The sequence below is a fragment of the Bos mutus genome, chromosome 11, assembly GCF_027580195.1.
Source record: "Bos mutus isolate GX-2022 chromosome 11, NWIPB_WYAK_1.1, whole genome shotgun sequence".
NCBI classification, from domain to species: Eukaryota; Metazoa; Chordata; class Mammalia; order Artiodactyla; family Bovidae; genus Bos; species Bos mutus.
The window spans coordinates 11,509,204-11,524,790 of NC_091627.1; the positions used below are offsets into that span (position 1 = coordinate 11,509,204).

Sequence of the window (15,587 nt, forward strand, 5' to 3'; positions counted from 1 at the left end):
CAGACTTACTAGTGGGAGGGGACAGGTTCTCTAGTGCAGGAGGTCTCCGCCTTGGCTCTGCTAGCATTTCCCCAGAATTGTGTTTTGGTGTTCATCTTTTTTACCATGATATTGACTTTATTATGTTACCAGGAGGCCGATTCCAACCATTTTTGACATTTTTGATCAGGGGTCTGCAGACTACAGCACGTGGGCCAAGTCTGGCCCAGCACCCGTTTTTGTTTGATGAAGGTGTATTGGCACATAGCCACACCCACTTGTTTACATATTCTGTGGCTGTTTTATGCTACTGTGACTGAGTAGTTATGACGGAGACTCTATCCACAAACCCAGAATATTTACTACCTCGCCCTTTGTTAGAGAAGTTTACAGACCCCTGTTTTAGATGAAAAAGCTGCTGTCAGCCCACAGTCCTATTATATGGTGGGTGTCTGACGTGAAAGTTTGTTGAAGAGGGCGTGTGTGCATAAAGGATTTGAAAGGCCTGGTTCTCTTGCTTACCAGCTGCAGAACCTTGGGCAGATCATTGAAGTACTTTTGAGACCTTTTCTTCATTAATAAAATGGGCACTAAAAATAATGCCTGCCTCACAGGTTGGCCTTTTCCCCTCCCCTTTTCTCTTACTGTTTCTGACAGCACTCTGGACATCAGAGCAGGCCCTCCATTCGACTGGGAACACTCTTGTTGCTATTTTCTTTCTTAGGAGGAGGAAGCTAAGAAGCTAGTAAGTGAAGCCATAGCAGCCGGGATCTTCAACGACCTGGGGTCTGGAAGTAACATTGACCTGTGTGTCATCAGCAAGAGCAAGCTGGATTTTCTCCGTCCGTACTCTGTGCCCAATAAGAAGGGGACCAGGTAAGTGAAGGCTTCCCCTTGTGGCCACCCTGACTATATTCATGGCATCCGAACAGGACTTCCTTTTATGTGTACCCATGTGAAGCCAGTGTACCCAGGCCAGCTTTACTCAGCAGACCTTTGAATCCGTATTTATGACTGTGAACTGCTTTCAAGTGTAGGAAAGTGATGTAATCTGTAAAATGTTGATGGGAGTTGTTGAGTGGACAGATTCCTAGACTGCGGATTATGGGGAGAGGTTTGAATTCAGCACGTGCCAGCCTTTCTCTGCTTTCTTAAAGATGCCCCTGAATTCTGTATGAAGTTCTGTGAGAAGGTACATGTTCCAGGGCAGCCAGCCCATAGCTTTTTCTCAGAGTGGTCCAAGAGTCTGAAATGGTTATCAGCCATTGGTTAAATAGTCTCCAGAAGTTAGCCTTTGAGAGCTAACTGGTGCTTCTTCCTGTTGTGGAGGGAGCCGTGCCACTTCCTTAGCGTGTGGCATGTGCTGAGCTGGCGCTGCAGCCCAGCTCAGAATGGGTGAGGGGGGCGAGGGGCGCATCGATTTGCTTATGTAACTGGAAAGTGGCCAGCCCTGGTGGCAGGTGAGCGGCTCAGCAGCAGTTTCGAACGGCTGTGCAGCTGCCTAACCTCTTCCTGGAGGCTGAGCCACTCAAAACGTGGCTCCTGAGCTCTGCTCCAGCGGCCTTCATCTGAATGTAGGCAGGAGCAGTTAGAAACTCAGCCCCAAGTTTGGCCAGAGGAGAGCAAGCACACCCCCTTCCTCAGTGCTGCTTCAACTCCCACCACATGTACTCAACTCCAAGTCAGGTAATTCACAAGGAAAGGAAAGAACATTGAAAAGTAGCAGGTATTCAGTGCAGTGTGTGCTCAGCATCGTGGACCTGCGGGGTGTTTGAGACGGGTGGGACAGCACAGCAGAGAAGAGCTCTGGCTTGGGGTGGGGACTCTGGGCACCTGTCTTGGATCACCTTGGGGCTGGACAGGGTGATCTCTGCTGAGCCTGTGGGATTCCTCAGGCCCTAGGTGGGAAGGGAAGCAACCTTTCGGGCCTGGGCTGTGTTGGACCTGGCCTTGCATGTTCGCACTGGCTCCTCTGCAGCTTGGTATTGCAGCCCACTGTTGGTTCAGGTAGACGTGCTCCTTTTGTGCTGCTGAAACCAGGTGCCATAACCCAGGGTGGGAAGAGGCTCTCCACTCCTCCCACAGACTTTGTGGTTCAGGAGTCCAGCACACAGGAGTCCTGTGGGGCTCTGGCTCCAAGGCCACAAGCCACCAAGGGTCCATCCAGTCGGGGGAAGGAGCACTATCTCCACACCAGAGCCGGGGGCGGGGGACACCTGAAGGAGGTGCCGCTGCCTGGGCCCTTCTAGAGCAGAGTGGGGACTGTGGGAAGGTTTCGCAGAACTAAAGGCCCACTGTACTTGGCTGCGCAAACTCCTGTTTTTGTTCAGAGCTCTGTTATGTCACCCTTTTTTCTGTCTCCTGCCCTCTTTGAGCACAAGCTCCCAGGTGAGAGGATGCGTTTTCAAGGAGCACATGGTCACGGCACAGCCAACAGCCTCCTCTTAGTCCACATCAGGTGGACAGAAAGTGTCTCAGCTGCGGACAGGCGAGAGGAACAGTTGGACTTGTGCTGCTTCGACAGTGTCCCACTGTGAAATTAGCAATTCAGATTTTATCTTATAGGCTGCCCTGCTCAGAGAAACCTTTCATTCACCTAAGCAGAGTGGTGTTGGGTGGGCGTTAGTGGTATCTACTGTGGCCCTCTGCTGCTACTGCTGCTGCTAAGTCACTTCAGTCGTGTCCGACTCTGTGCATCCCCAGAGACAGCGCCCACCAGGCTCCCCCGTCCCTGGGATTCTCCAGGCAAGAACACTGGAGTGGGTTGCCATTTCCTTCTCCAAATGTGTCCCTTCTACTGTGTCCCTTTAGGGACAGTTAGCTCTCCCTTCTTGAGTCTCGAGTGTGGTCAACAGTGACAAGCCCAGAGTCTGGCTGCGGGTCATTTTTGTACTGTTAATGCTTCCAGATATTTTTACCATGTTTAAGGTTACGGTTACGTCATCTGGGGCAGTGGCACCTTAATGAAAGGATTGGCTTCCTGCTGTTTACCGAAGGGTATTAATGCTTTAGGGAGGTTGAAGCTTGAAGGCAGAGGAACAAATGCATCTCCTGGGGATGGGGAGGTGGGGAAGGAAATCTGAGGGTCCACTTAGTGCCAGGTGCTCGATCTTACCTCTTTCCACGTGCATCCTGTCTTCCTGTAGCCCCATTTTGTAGCACTTGAGAGCCGAGGAAAGTGACCTTTGGGGGAGCCGAATCCCCCCGCTTCAAAGAACTGGGAGTCAGGAAAGCCAGGACTCCAGTGTAGGCTGGCTTTCCCCCAAGTACTTGTCCCTCTCTCCAGCCCTCCGTCAGGCCCCTAGGGGATCCTAACTCTCTGCTTTTGTATTTCTCTCACTAGGTTTGGCCGGTACAGGTGTGAGAAAGGGACCACTGCCGTCCTCACTGAAAAAGTCACGACCCTGGAAATTGAGGTGCTGGAAGAAACAGTCCAAACAATGGACACGTCCTGAATGGGGTCGGTGGATGGCGGGCTACAGCTCTGGAGGACTGGGGCAGTGGAGGCTCCCCCTGTAAGACATTCGGCCAGTGCTTGCTGAATGAACCCAATAAAAAATGAAAACAAAATTAAGTGGCTGAAGTCGGAGCTAGTGGTTTCCCACCCCTTTGCTAACTTACTTTTCTCTTTGTTCAGGGTAGTCCCAGGCTTCTTCTTTTTCTTTGCTGCTTAGGATGAGTGCAGCACAGCCAAGTAGGAAAGAACCACTCATCAGTTCTGAGCACCAAGAACAAGCAGGTAGGTGGACAGTGTTGCTTTGCTCTAGCTGCGTGACCCTGGGTGGGCTCCACTTTGCCCAGTTTCACAGACAACTCAAGAATGCTTGGGACTTACTATCCCTAAGTTAGGAAATGACTGTTTCCCCAATACTCAGGCCTGCTGAATGGTTGAAATTGTATACCTCCAGAGGGTCCTTGTACTAAGCAGAATTGTTCTCAAGGGGTCGAAAGTTGATGGCATGCAGAAAGCTAGTTCATCTGTGTCCAAAGCTGATCCTGCCAAGGGAGACAGACACAGTAGGGATTCTGAGAGCCATAAGCAGAATATTTGCAAAAAGTCTGCCTGGAATCAGGAAAAACTTTCAGTGCTAAGTGCCAGCCAGACAGAGTCTGACTGTCCCCCAGGGCATGCTCATCTGGGGGACACGAGAAAGAGGCCCAGTGCCATGGTCTCCCAGAGTGAACCCACTCTTGGGCAAGCTGCCCCGGTTAAACTGCCAGGAGTGGGGTGGGGAGAACAATGCAATTATTTAGGATAGCAACTTGGCTGATGATTTATCAAACTTATCTGGGGAGCTTAAAAAAATTCCCAGATTACTCAGTGTCTGGGGCCTGAGAAACTGTGTTTTTAAAAGCAGCTTTAGAGATTGTGCTGCAGTGTGAAGCTGTTTTAAAAGAACTCACGAATCATACGCATTCACAGAAGGACCCCTCTTACCCATTTTATTTCAACCATGGAGGATGAGTACAAAGCAGAGGCTGCATCTGAAGAAAATCTCTCAAACGCGACAGTATTACAGTAGAACAGAGTTCACACAAGAAATCGGCACACTGGCCAGACCCAAATCCTTTGTCCCCATAGAGGCCTGACCAGGACACCAGTGGGGCGGACACATGCGCTGTCTTGTCTGGAGGGCTGAACTGTCACCAAGTTAGTGAGCGACGATTAGACCATTTGAGGATTAACTTGAGTGTAAAAACAAAATTCAAACTACTTCCTTCAGAGCTTCAGTTTCCCTTAAGTTCACATTTATAAATTAATCTTCACAGTTAATCCTATTTGGGAGTAAGAAATAAGTGAACACACTTCTGGTTTTCTACAAATAATACAGTTGTACGTTTAACTCTTGACTTGCATGGTCCGTGGATTTCAGCTTTGTGAAGGGGTGAGTAGCTACCATTTTTGGATCATCTGCCATGAGCTAGATAAATTTACATATTTTATCTCAAATTCTGTCAGCAACCCTGAAGATAGATGCTATTAAGTCCATTTTGTAGATGAGGCAACAGTCTCAGAGAGGTTAAGAAGCTTGCCCAGGGTCATGCCAGGAAGGTGCAGAACCAGTGCAAAGCCCGTATATTTTTATTTCCTATGCTTCCTTCTCAGGGAGGAAAACACTTCACACTGATCATTAAACGAACCGCCAGCATTCAAGCCGGTGATGAGGGCCTGGTGCTGGCGGGTGTTCAGAAGAGGGCTGAGCTGACTGCACAGAGAACACTCATGGCTTTCAAATACTGTTTGCCTCTATGTCAGATGCTGGGTTCACCTCGTCGTCATTTATCAAGTTATAAACATAGAGAAAAATATTAGGAAAATCTCCACTCTACTTAAAAAAAAAATATTTCCACTTTCTTCCCTTACAAGAGAGTAAATTAAGCACACAGCTTGATTGTTTGAAAAGATTCTAAGAGCTAAACTTGCCACTATCCATTTAAAAAGGCTCACTACAAATCAGAGAGTCTCCTGTATTCTCCTGTTATTAGAAACCTTGACAGGTCACTGAAGGAATTATCCGAAAGATTCACATTACAGTCCAGATATAAGGGGTGTGTCAGTGGCTCACTGAACCATCCACCCCTGGCAACCCAGCTGAGAGTGTTCACAACAGTTTAAAGAAAGGAGTTTCAAATGTGACCACCAGTAACACATGACCAGTGCCCCTCCCCAGCAGCCCTGTATTCAGCATCTGCTATGAAGCCTGGGCCCCTCTTTGGGGAACGTGCTGAACCCTCTAGTCTTAGTTGGTCCCAGCTACCAGGTGGCCACTTTGGAGAAGACTCAGGTAAGGCAGGTAAGGTGTGGCTTCTGAGAAGGCACGCTGCATCCACGCTCAGGTGCTTGAAGTCCACACGTGCATCTGTTTGGCAATCTGGTGCACATAGGTGATGTCAGGTCTCTGGTTGGGGTCAGGGTGGATACACATGCTGACCAGTTCTCGTAACTGCAAAAGACAGACGATGCCTATTACTCCCAAGCAGCCTTGTTGAGGTTCTGCGTTAACTCATTAACCCTCACGGTACCTACACAATGAGCAAAGACATTCAAGACGGGTGAGTGGTGGGCGAGCAGGGCCAGTGTTTGGCCTGTCTGGTCCCAAGGGCCAGGTCTTGGAGACCCTGAGAGTGTTGCCTCCAAAGAACTTTGAACTTCTGCTGTCTCCACTGCTGGGTAATGTGTGCGCTGTGTGTGTGTCTGCTGTCAGTCATGCAGACGCCCAAAGCAGAGGACAAAACTCAAGGCAAGGGCTTATTGATCATAATAAATGCATTAACATGCAGCGGAGCTGCAGTCTTCCCACCCCCTGGCCTCTTTATTGTGCTCATGAAAGACGGAGCTTTTAATTATACAGACACTGAAGGCTGCTCCTGCCTCCGGGTGGGGGAGGGGTACCTTGAGCCTCTGATCACCTCCATTCTTCTGATAGCCAGAGTGCCAATTATTTTAATGGTAATTAAAATAATGACCTTAGAAAGCCTACATCTTAACTTGCATCACTGGGCTCACTGCAGTTTTTTCTTTTTCATTTAAATACCTGCTGCTGGAAGGGCTGGCCAGGCACAGCAGGGAGAAGGGAGATCCTGACTTAGGGGGCTCACACAGACTCTGGGCTTGGCCCAGTGGGTCTGGTGGTGTGCATCCTGCTTCACTCCTGAGCTGTTCCAGGCTGAGGGATCTGGGGTTCCTCCCCCTGGGAGAGGTTTCAGCCTGTGTGCTGCCTTACTGAGAATTTCACTACTTTATAAACACTGGGAAGCTCCTGGCCAGACGTAGCCAAGCCTGCAAGACCGAACTCCAGAACCTCAGTGTTTGGGGGCAGTGGCTGGGGCTGGCCTGTGACGTGTGAAAGTGCCCAGGAAAACCACATTAAGGTAGTCTGCGAGTAGACCACACAGTTGGGAACAAGTGTGTGCCTGAAAATTTTGAAGAGAAAACAGTGTCTTATTCCTAAAAGGAGACAGAACTTCAAAAGTGAGGTGTGCAGAAGGGCTCCAGTGCTAAGATTTAACACCTCCAGGAGCTGCACACAGCTGGTGAAAGCCAGGTGCTCTGGGGTGGAAGCACTCTGGGTGGTGGAAGGACTGACTTGAGAGGGAAGAGGGCCAAAGGCTATATGAGAATTCCTTCATTCCAGCTTCTAACTATGAGACAGAGCTGACAGTTCCCATTGACAAACTGGCAAACTGGCCCAGAGAAGTTGTCATGTGCTCCAGGTAGTATGACTCCAACCTTCTTAACAAATTCCAACAAAATTCCAAATTCAGGGCTTCCCTGGTGGCTCAAGGGAAAAGAATCTGCCTGGCAACACAGGAGACATGTTCGATCCCTGTTCCCACATGCTGTAGAGCAGTTAAGCCCCTGCACCACAAGCACTGATCCTGTGCTCTGGAGCTGCGACTACTGAGCCTGCGTGTCCAGCATGCCCTAGAGCCTGCGCTCTGCACCAAGAGGAGCCACTGCAAGGGGAAGCCCGTGCGCCGCAACTGGAGAGCAGCCCCCGCTCACAACTAGAGGAAAGCCCTCTCAGTAACAAAGACCCAGCACGACCAAAAATACCTATAGATTAAAAAAAAGTCCAAACAAGGGGAAGAAAAACCAGTGCAACTGTTAAGTTGGTGAACAACTCAACTAGTTTCTCCATTCCTACCAACTTCCACCCCAGAGCATAAGTACTTCCTCCAAAGGTCGCAGGAGAACTCTGCAAGCCACTGAAGCAACAGCCACAAGAGAGAGTGCAGTGAGCAACTCTAGGGTGTGCACTCCTGCCCGCCCTCTGGCTGCTGCGGGGAGTCCACAGAGCCAGCAGGCGTGGGAACAAAGGCTGCCAGAAGGGTGGCCGAGGCCCCTCTAGTCAGCCTGCTTGGATGCAGGGTTAGCACACTGGGACACCTGGTCGCTACGGCCTGGTGGGCAAGGACTGCTCCTTCCAGAACCTTCACAGTGGTGAAGTGAGCAGTCCAGACGCTGCCTCGCCTTGGCTGGATGACTGGCTATGGAAGAGGGCTACACCCTCAGGAAACAGGATGGCATGGCAGCTAGGTGCAGGGTCATCTGGGTCAAACGCTTTCATCACAAGCAAGTTACTTAACCCTTCTGAGTCATTTAACCTTCCTGGTAAACTGGCATTAGGGGCAGGGGGATTCATCAGTCCTAAATGTGAGCTGCTGTTATTGTGAGGCGATGGCCTGTGGTCCTGCAGGGTGAGCCCAGGGAGACTCACACTCCCTGTCACACCCCCTAGTACTGACCCTGAACACGACCTGTGGAACGTTTCCTTTGAGCCAGGCTCTGCTACAGCCAGTGGCTACTCTGGCTGATGGTGGTGGTAGACGTTAGCCTGGTGCTGGACTGAGCACGTCTCCCTGCATAACCTCAATCCTCTGCGGGAGGTTCCAGGGTTACCGCTATTTTACAGATGAGGAAACAGACTCAGTTCAGTGACTCGCCCAAGAAGCGTGAGGGTGAGTATGTTACACTGTTAACCACTCTGGGCTGTAAACCTGTCCTCTCCTCTCCTCCTCACCTTTTATCCATGAAGGCAAAACATCAGCCCTGCTTTTAAGAAGAGGGACCTGAGGCAGAAGACGCTCTCCCACAGCCTTATCCATCACAGCCTGACTGCCAGACTTGTCAGAGTCTGTATCCAGAGCCCCTGTCCTCAGTGTAGAATGTTGAAAATAAGCCCACCAAAGGGTCTGATGCAGGTCTGCTTGCTGTGGTTTCCTCTCATGGGAGCGACGTGGCTGCCCATCATAGCGTGGGGCCAGCGAGGCCCTGCCGCCCCTTGTGTACCTCCTGTTGTCTGAGCCCGTCTCGGGGTCGCAGAGCAGCGAGCCTCACTCTAGCCCTGGGCTGGGAGCCAAATGGTCAGAAGGGGGCACGTGGGGCAGCTCCTGCTGGTTCCTATCCATTGGGTGGGCTGCAGCCCTGCTGTCGGGGGCCACACCAAGTCCCCGAGATCTGCCTCTTAATCTGCCCCCAACCCTGAGTTCCTCACTCCAGGAAGTGGAGAAGTCACTTCCTTCTGCACCCTGTTAAGTGAACCCAAGCTCAGCCCCTCCTGGAGCCTTGCTGGTCGTCGGAGCTCACCAGGCCCAGCCCTGGCGGCTGCAGACCCACCTTCTCAGAGTAATGTTCCCCGGGGAGAGGCGGGTAGTCACACTGCTCGATCTTCTGGCAGAGGGAGAAGAGATTCATTTTGTCTCCATAGAAGGGGCTCTGAAGAGCTGCCATCTGCAAGGAGAGGGGTGAGAGAGGAGTTTTTGGCCCTGAGGTCCAGGGGAGAAGGGGCTGCTCCTCCGGGGCAGGGTGCTTCCAGGTCCTCACTGCAGCGGCTGTCCATCGAGGCTCCCCCCCATCCTGAGGAAGCTGGGGTGCAACAGCAAGAGGCCGTTTTAACACGATCCTTGTTACATAAGCACATTAAAAGGGACAAAGGTTTCAGTGACAAAACTAAGGGCAACGAAGAAGGTGCATCTGTGTCCTGAGGGCCAGCTCCCAGGGGCTGATTTTGGTCGTAAGTACACAGGGCATGGGGAGACAGGCCCTGCTCAGGAGGAGCTGTGCTTGGGACTGGTGGGTTCCTCTTGTCACATGGTCTTATATTTCTAAAGAGCAATTCTGAAGACACTCATGGGAGGATGTCTATTTGAGAAATAAATTTAGGAAACTGCCTACCTAGATATGCAGGTAACACCACCCTTATGGCAGAAAGTGAAGAACTAAGAGCCTCTTGATGAAAGTGAGAGTGAAAAAGTTGGCTTAAAGCTCAACATTGAGAAAACTTAAGATCTGGTCCCATCACTTCACGGCAAATAGATGGGGAAACTGTGGAAACAGTGGCTGACTTTATTTTTTGGGGCTCCAAAATCACTGCAGATGGTGACTGCAGCCATGAAATTAAAAGGCGCTTACTCCTTGGAAGAAAAGTTATGACCAACCTAGACAGCATATTAAAAAGCAGAGACATTACTTTGTCAATAAAGGTCTGTCTAGTCAAGGCTGTGGTTTTTCCGGTAGTCATGTATGGATGTGAGAGTTGGACTGTAAAGAAAGCTGAGTGCCGAAGAATTGATGCTTTTGAACGGTGGTGTTGGAGAAGACTGTTGAGAGTCCCTTGGACTGCAAGATCCAACCAGTCCATCTTAAAGGAGATCAGTCCTGAATATTCATTGGAAGGACTGATGCTGAAGCTGAAACTCCAATACTTTGGCCACCTGATGCAAAGAGCTGACTCATTTGAAAAGACCCTGATGCTGGGAAAGATTGAGGGCAGGAGAAGGGGACGACAGAGGATGAGATGGTTGAATGGCATCACCAACTCAATGGACATGAGTTTGGGTAAACTCTGGGAGTTGGTGATGGACAGGGAGGCCTGGCGTGTGGCGGTTCATGGGATTGCAGAGAGTCAGACGTGACTGAGCAACTGAACTGAACCTATCTAAGGGCTAACATTTGATGTGTGGGGTGGAGGGGGTGGGGAGGCATTTTTGGCTTTCATTCTGGCCGTGCTCCAGCCCATCACAGAGCTGCTGTGGAAGCCCAGGGTTCTGGGCAGTGGCTGCTGCTGCCTGAAAGCTGCACATCCAGACAGTAGCAGAGGGCGCAGGGCTGTTTGGCTGCCCATGAATGCAGGGCCGGGGACCCTGGGCTTAACAGACATTGCAGACAGAAGCTTCCTGAAACCCACCCAGCTCCACACACACACACTGTGGGCCTGGCCCCCCATTTCCTCATCTGAGATTGACACAGTTCCCCCTGCAGGGTGGCGGTGAGCCTTGGCCAGCACAGGAGGAGGGTCCTAACCCGAGCTGTCATCCTCCGGCTCCACTCTGGAAGCAGGCCCTCTCCTAGGGGCTGTGGAGGCCCTGGCGGGTTCTTGCCCCATCAGGGAACTAGCTGAGTTTCCCACCTCACCACTCAGCACCCTTGGGGGTGTCTTCAAAGGGGACACAGGAACCGAGGAGTGGCCGTGTTAGGCGGCCCAGTGAGGTGCCCACTGGCCCCATCTGCTGATGAAGCTGTAATGGGATTAAAGTGCCGCCTGTCACTCCTGCTTCCAGTTGACAGCCCAACTCCTCTTGCTACTCAAGCACCGTCAGGTACCTGTGCCCATCTGGCCGTTCGGCCCTGGTTCCCCTCGAGGAGCCGGTGCCAGGGCCGCTCTGTATGTGGACCGCAGCCAGAGTCTCCGGGACACCTGAGGAATCCTTGCTCCCTGTCAGGCTCCGGAGGGTGGGCCGGTGAACCCCATCTCAGGGCAGAACGTGGTAGGTAGCCCGGAAGCTTTAGCTCCCTGGCCTGCCCCCGTGTTCTGTTCAGCCTGTGAATAGGTCAGCTGACCCTGAGAGCATAGCCTGCCTCCTTCAGGAGGCACAGGGGGCTTCAGACCCCACACAGTGTCCTTGGGCTTCCAAATGGCCTTTGGAGAGGCGGTGTGGACTGGAGACCTGGGGTTTCCTCTGACCCAGGTCAGGAGTCTCCCCAGAGCAGCACCTGTGGGCCCAGGGCCCTGGCTGAGTGATTTCAGAGGGGTGCTGAGCCTTACCGCTCTCTTCCGCCTGACCAGGGGCTTGGGCCCCTCTAAGGAGGGCTGCAGACCACCTGGACTGTGAAACCTCCCATGGGAAGGCTGCAGGGAGTGGCCATGGCACTTGGCAAAGCAGGAGGGGTATGCAGAAATGGGGAACTGTCTTTTCCAACTAGCATGCAAAATGGCATCGCTTGGGTGATTTATTTCCAATAATTAAAACGAGAACCTCAGGTGCAAAGGGTTAATTGGGCAGTTTCAAAGGGACATCTGTTGCCACGGCAGAGAGCAGCTGAGGCTCCAGGGCGGTCACTCAGGGTGATCTGGTGCCCTTCAAGTCAAGGCAGGTGGATTAAGGCGGATTTTCCTGGAAAGTGTTTCTGTCCAAAGTAGAAAGGATGTTTAAAGTTGGCCTCACTAACACGGGCTCTGGTTTTTCATGTGTCTGACCTGGGACAGGGACTGGGTGATCCTTTCAACCAGCCAGCCTGATCTGATTTGCACAAAAGGGCCCCAGAATGGCGAGGCCTGAGCCCTGTACATGCCGTTCCCTGCAGATAACCTCTCCATCCCCTCCAGCGCCTTCCCCAGTTTCAGAAATGCTTTCTGAACAGGGTCAGCAGTGAGCTCTGCCAGAGGAGCCCTCTCAGCCTCCCCGGCTCACAGTGGCTTCTACATCCATACACGCAGATTCTAGTGGAAGCAGCATCCCCCTGCTCCCCCTCCCCAGGCCGCTCCCCTTCCAGCTGCTGGCCACGGGCCTTCCACTCGGATCAGAGCATCATGCTGTGAAGGAACCTCTGGGGTTGCTGGGGACACTGGGATTAGAACGATTAGCCCGGATGTCGAGATCTTCTTGTACCGGCGACCACCCACCTCTGATTGGTCGAAGCAGAGAAGGAATGGCTGTTCGGGGCTGACAATGGTTGCCTCGTTAGGACTGCCAATGCTACGGCTCTCAGCACTGCTCCTCAGATGCAGAACTTTTCCTCCCTGGTGTCATTGGGATGACACATGGCCAGAGAGATGGGCGAGTATGGGCGCTTGCCCCCGCCGGGAGGGCTCAGGGAAACTGGTGTGTGATTTGAGATGTCAGAAGGAGAAGTGGTCTCTGACTCAGAGGGGACAGAAACTGCCTTTGACTCCGGCCCTGTCAGGGCCTCAGACATCCGTCTCATCACCAGTTTCTCCCAATCTTGTCCAAGAGTGAAGGCTGACCCCAGGGGCTAGCTGCCAAGCAGTCTGTTGCCCTGCTTCCCCAGACCCTTCTCTGGCTCAAGCTAGAATAAAGCAGGATTCCACACAAGGCACAGCTCCACCCTAGTCTTCCCTCGCTCCCCCTCCGGCCCACTTTTCTGCTGGTCTCAGCCTTGAGGCTGCTGTGAGAAGGCCCCCCACTGAGGACCCTGATTCCTTCAGCTCCACGCTCAGAGCTGAGCTCCCATGTAAATAAGTAAATTCTGCAGAGCCCAGGTGGCCTGCTGAGCGCCTCCACGGGCGTGCCAGGTAATGAAAACAAAGCACCAGGCCTTCCAACAGGCCAAGCTCAGGCATCCCTGCTGGGAGCTCCTGGAGGGGCCACTGCAGTTGCTGGGGGCTCCTCACAACCAGTCCTTCCCCGAAAAAGGGGCTCTGAGCTGAGGCCCCGCATCTCTTTCTCCACTGTCATGCCTCCCCTGCTGGCTGGGGAGAAGGGATGAGGCCCTGGCTCCACAAGGACCACTTCCCCGGCTCCTGTTCACAGAAGGGTGGGTATCTATGCCTGGGTACCACTGTTCATGTAGGCCACTTCTTGCTGTGTGACCCTAGACAGTCTCTCCACCCCTCTCAGCCCGCTTCCTCCCTTACAGCAAAGCTGGGACTGGCCTGGTGTCATTCTTGGGATCCACTCCAATGTCCAGGGCAGTGCGGCGCCCAGCTGCTGAGCTGTCTGGCCTGTTTGTCCCATGCTGACCTCTTCAGGACAGATCCTACTTGGCACCCACCAGAGGGGTGCAGGCCAGCTTTGTGGCGGCTCCTCACTAGCCATGGGGCGACATCAGCATCTTCAAGTGACCTCAGGAGGTTTTCAGTGGACATCTGGATGCCCAGGTGGAAGGTGATGTGGTGGGCTGAATAAAGGTCCCCAAAGATGTTCACATCCTAATCCCAGGAGTCGGCAAATGTGTTGCCTATATGGCAAAATAAATTTGGCAGATGTTATGAAATTAAGGATCCCAGATAGGGGGAGAGTCCTACGTGATCCAGGTGGGCCCTACTACATGTAAACACAGTATCTTTATAAGAAGAAGCAGAGAGACTGGAGTACACAAGAGGTCAGTTGACTTAAGTGATACGATGAAGAGATCACAAGCCAAGGAATGTAGGTGGCCTTTTCCTTTTCTTGCCTTGAGTCAGGGAAATTGATTGTGGATTTCTGGCTTCCAAAGGGGAAGATAATAATTTTATGTTGTATCAGGCCAACTGGTAATCTGTCACGGGGACTCCTGATACTCCCAGTCCACTCTGGGGATCGGAGGGAAGGGTGAGCCTGTCTCTGTCGTGCGCAGGTTTCCTCTGGCTCTGTGCTGCCGCCTGCCGCCCTGGCCCAGGGGTGCTCCCTTGGGTCCGCTCAGAAGCCTTGGAAGTGATTTGCGGGTGGTGGGGGCCATGGGGGTGGGAGAGCCTGTTGCAGCTCTACAGGCTGGCGCCCTCAGGGTGCCCCACAGGCTGTGCAGTGGGGGCTCCAGCCGTGTCTGGGGGACGCTTCCTTCCAATTACCATGGCCCTGGGCTCAGGTGCGTCTCCCTCCCTGTCTGCTGGGAAAACATCCAGTTCTGTTTTCCCACAGGGCTTGGGGGTGGTAGCCTGGGGAAGAGCCCCCACTGCCTTCCGCCCTCAGAGGCGCCAGCACGCCAACCACACCAGCCCTCTTCTGTCGGAGATCCAGAGCCACTGGGTTTAGGTCAGCTGTCCCCTCGCACGCAGGACTCGTCTGATTTCATTGACTTCCCATGCCTGGCTGCGAGTCACACAGCTCCACACAGTGCCAGCAAATCAATACTGAAATAAACCAGCCCCTCCAGGCTGGGGAGCCACTATGGATGCTCCCTCTTTACACGTGTGTTCAGGTGCCCATGGCAGGGACTCGAGGACAGTGTCTGCCTCTAGGGAGCGGGCACCAGTGCGGACGGCTTGGCACCAGCTCGGGAGCCCCGAGGACAGGAGCAGGGCCGTTATATCCCGGCCACCTGCGTGCCTGTTTGTTTCCATCTGGAGACTTGCGTGGTTCAGAGGCAGGAAGTGACTTACAGAAATCCCGAACACGGCACAGAGAAGTAGAGCACCACCTGGACTAGGTGAGTGTCATGAGGGCAGGAGGACAAAGCCACATCTCCGTGGGGATGGGTGACAGCTGGACTTTGGCTCCCCGCTGGCCGAAGCGAAAAGGGAAATATGGCCAGCTGCTCACATGCACTGGCTCAGGGGCTCAGGGGCAGCAAGAGGGGCAGGAAGAGCGATTCCTTGACCTGACCCCCGACCGCCCAGGGCCTTCCAAGCCGGGTGCCGTCCTCACCTCATGAGCCAGGTGTGAGCCCGTTACACCTGCACCTGCAGCTCCTGGGCCCTCACGGGCGAAGACTGAGGTCAGGGCCCACACCAGGCCCTTCATCTCTCACCCAGTCACCACCACAGCTCCCCACACAGGAAGCAGTCCAGCTCAGCCCTCTTCATCCCTGGGGCGGGGGAAGCCCCTGAGCCCTGATGCCCTGCAGCTCCTGGGGGGCACCACCTCCATGGGCTACTCCTGTTTGGTGCTTACAAAAAATTCTACCTACAACAGATGCCCCTGTGAGGCCCAGGAAACACGGTCTGCTCCCCACCTCTGATCACCAGGGCCTGGCTCACCCACAGACCGTCAGGAGGACTCAGTGGGACACCCACACGGCACACCTCCAGGAGAAGGGGACTCAGGCACAAACGCCACCAGGGCCACACTTCCACGTGGCCTCATCTTCAACCACAAGGCTGCTCTTTAAAATGAAATGTGTGCTATTAACAGCAGGCCACTGGCTTAAAAAGAAAGACGCTGTGAAG

At 53.1% G+C, this 15,587-nt stretch overlaps 2 protein-coding genes across 3 annotated transcripts in view; one reads left to right on the forward strand and one right to left on the reverse strand.

Annotated features, from left to right (window-relative positions):
- PSMB7 (proteasome 20S subunit beta 7) overlaps positions 1-3,553 on the forward strand; it is a 57,331-nt gene extending 53,778 nt beyond the window's left edge. The window contains exons 7-8 of the mRNA XM_005893063.2: positions 704-855; positions 3,323-3,553. Of these exons, the coding sequence (XP_005893125.1) occupies positions 704-855; positions 3,323-3,434 (264 nt within the window). The 3' untranslated portion in view covers positions 3,435-3,553. The remainder of the gene's footprint in view (positions 1-703; positions 856-3,322) is intronic.
- Positions 3,554-4,405: 852 nt separating this feature from the next.
- Positions 4,406-15,587, reverse strand: part of NEK6 (NIMA related kinase 6) — an 87,029-nt gene continuing 75,847 nt past the window's right edge. For both annotated transcript variants that reach the window (XM_070379012.1, XM_070379011.1), the window contains 2 exons: positions 9,101-9,214; positions 4,406-5,924 (listed from right to left, as the gene is read on the reverse strand). In XM_070379012.1, the coding sequence (XP_070235113.1) occupies positions 5,814-5,924; positions 9,101-9,214 (225 nt within the window). In that variant the 3' untranslated portion in view covers positions 4,406-5,813. The remainder of the gene's footprint in view (positions 5,925-9,100; positions 9,215-15,587) is intronic.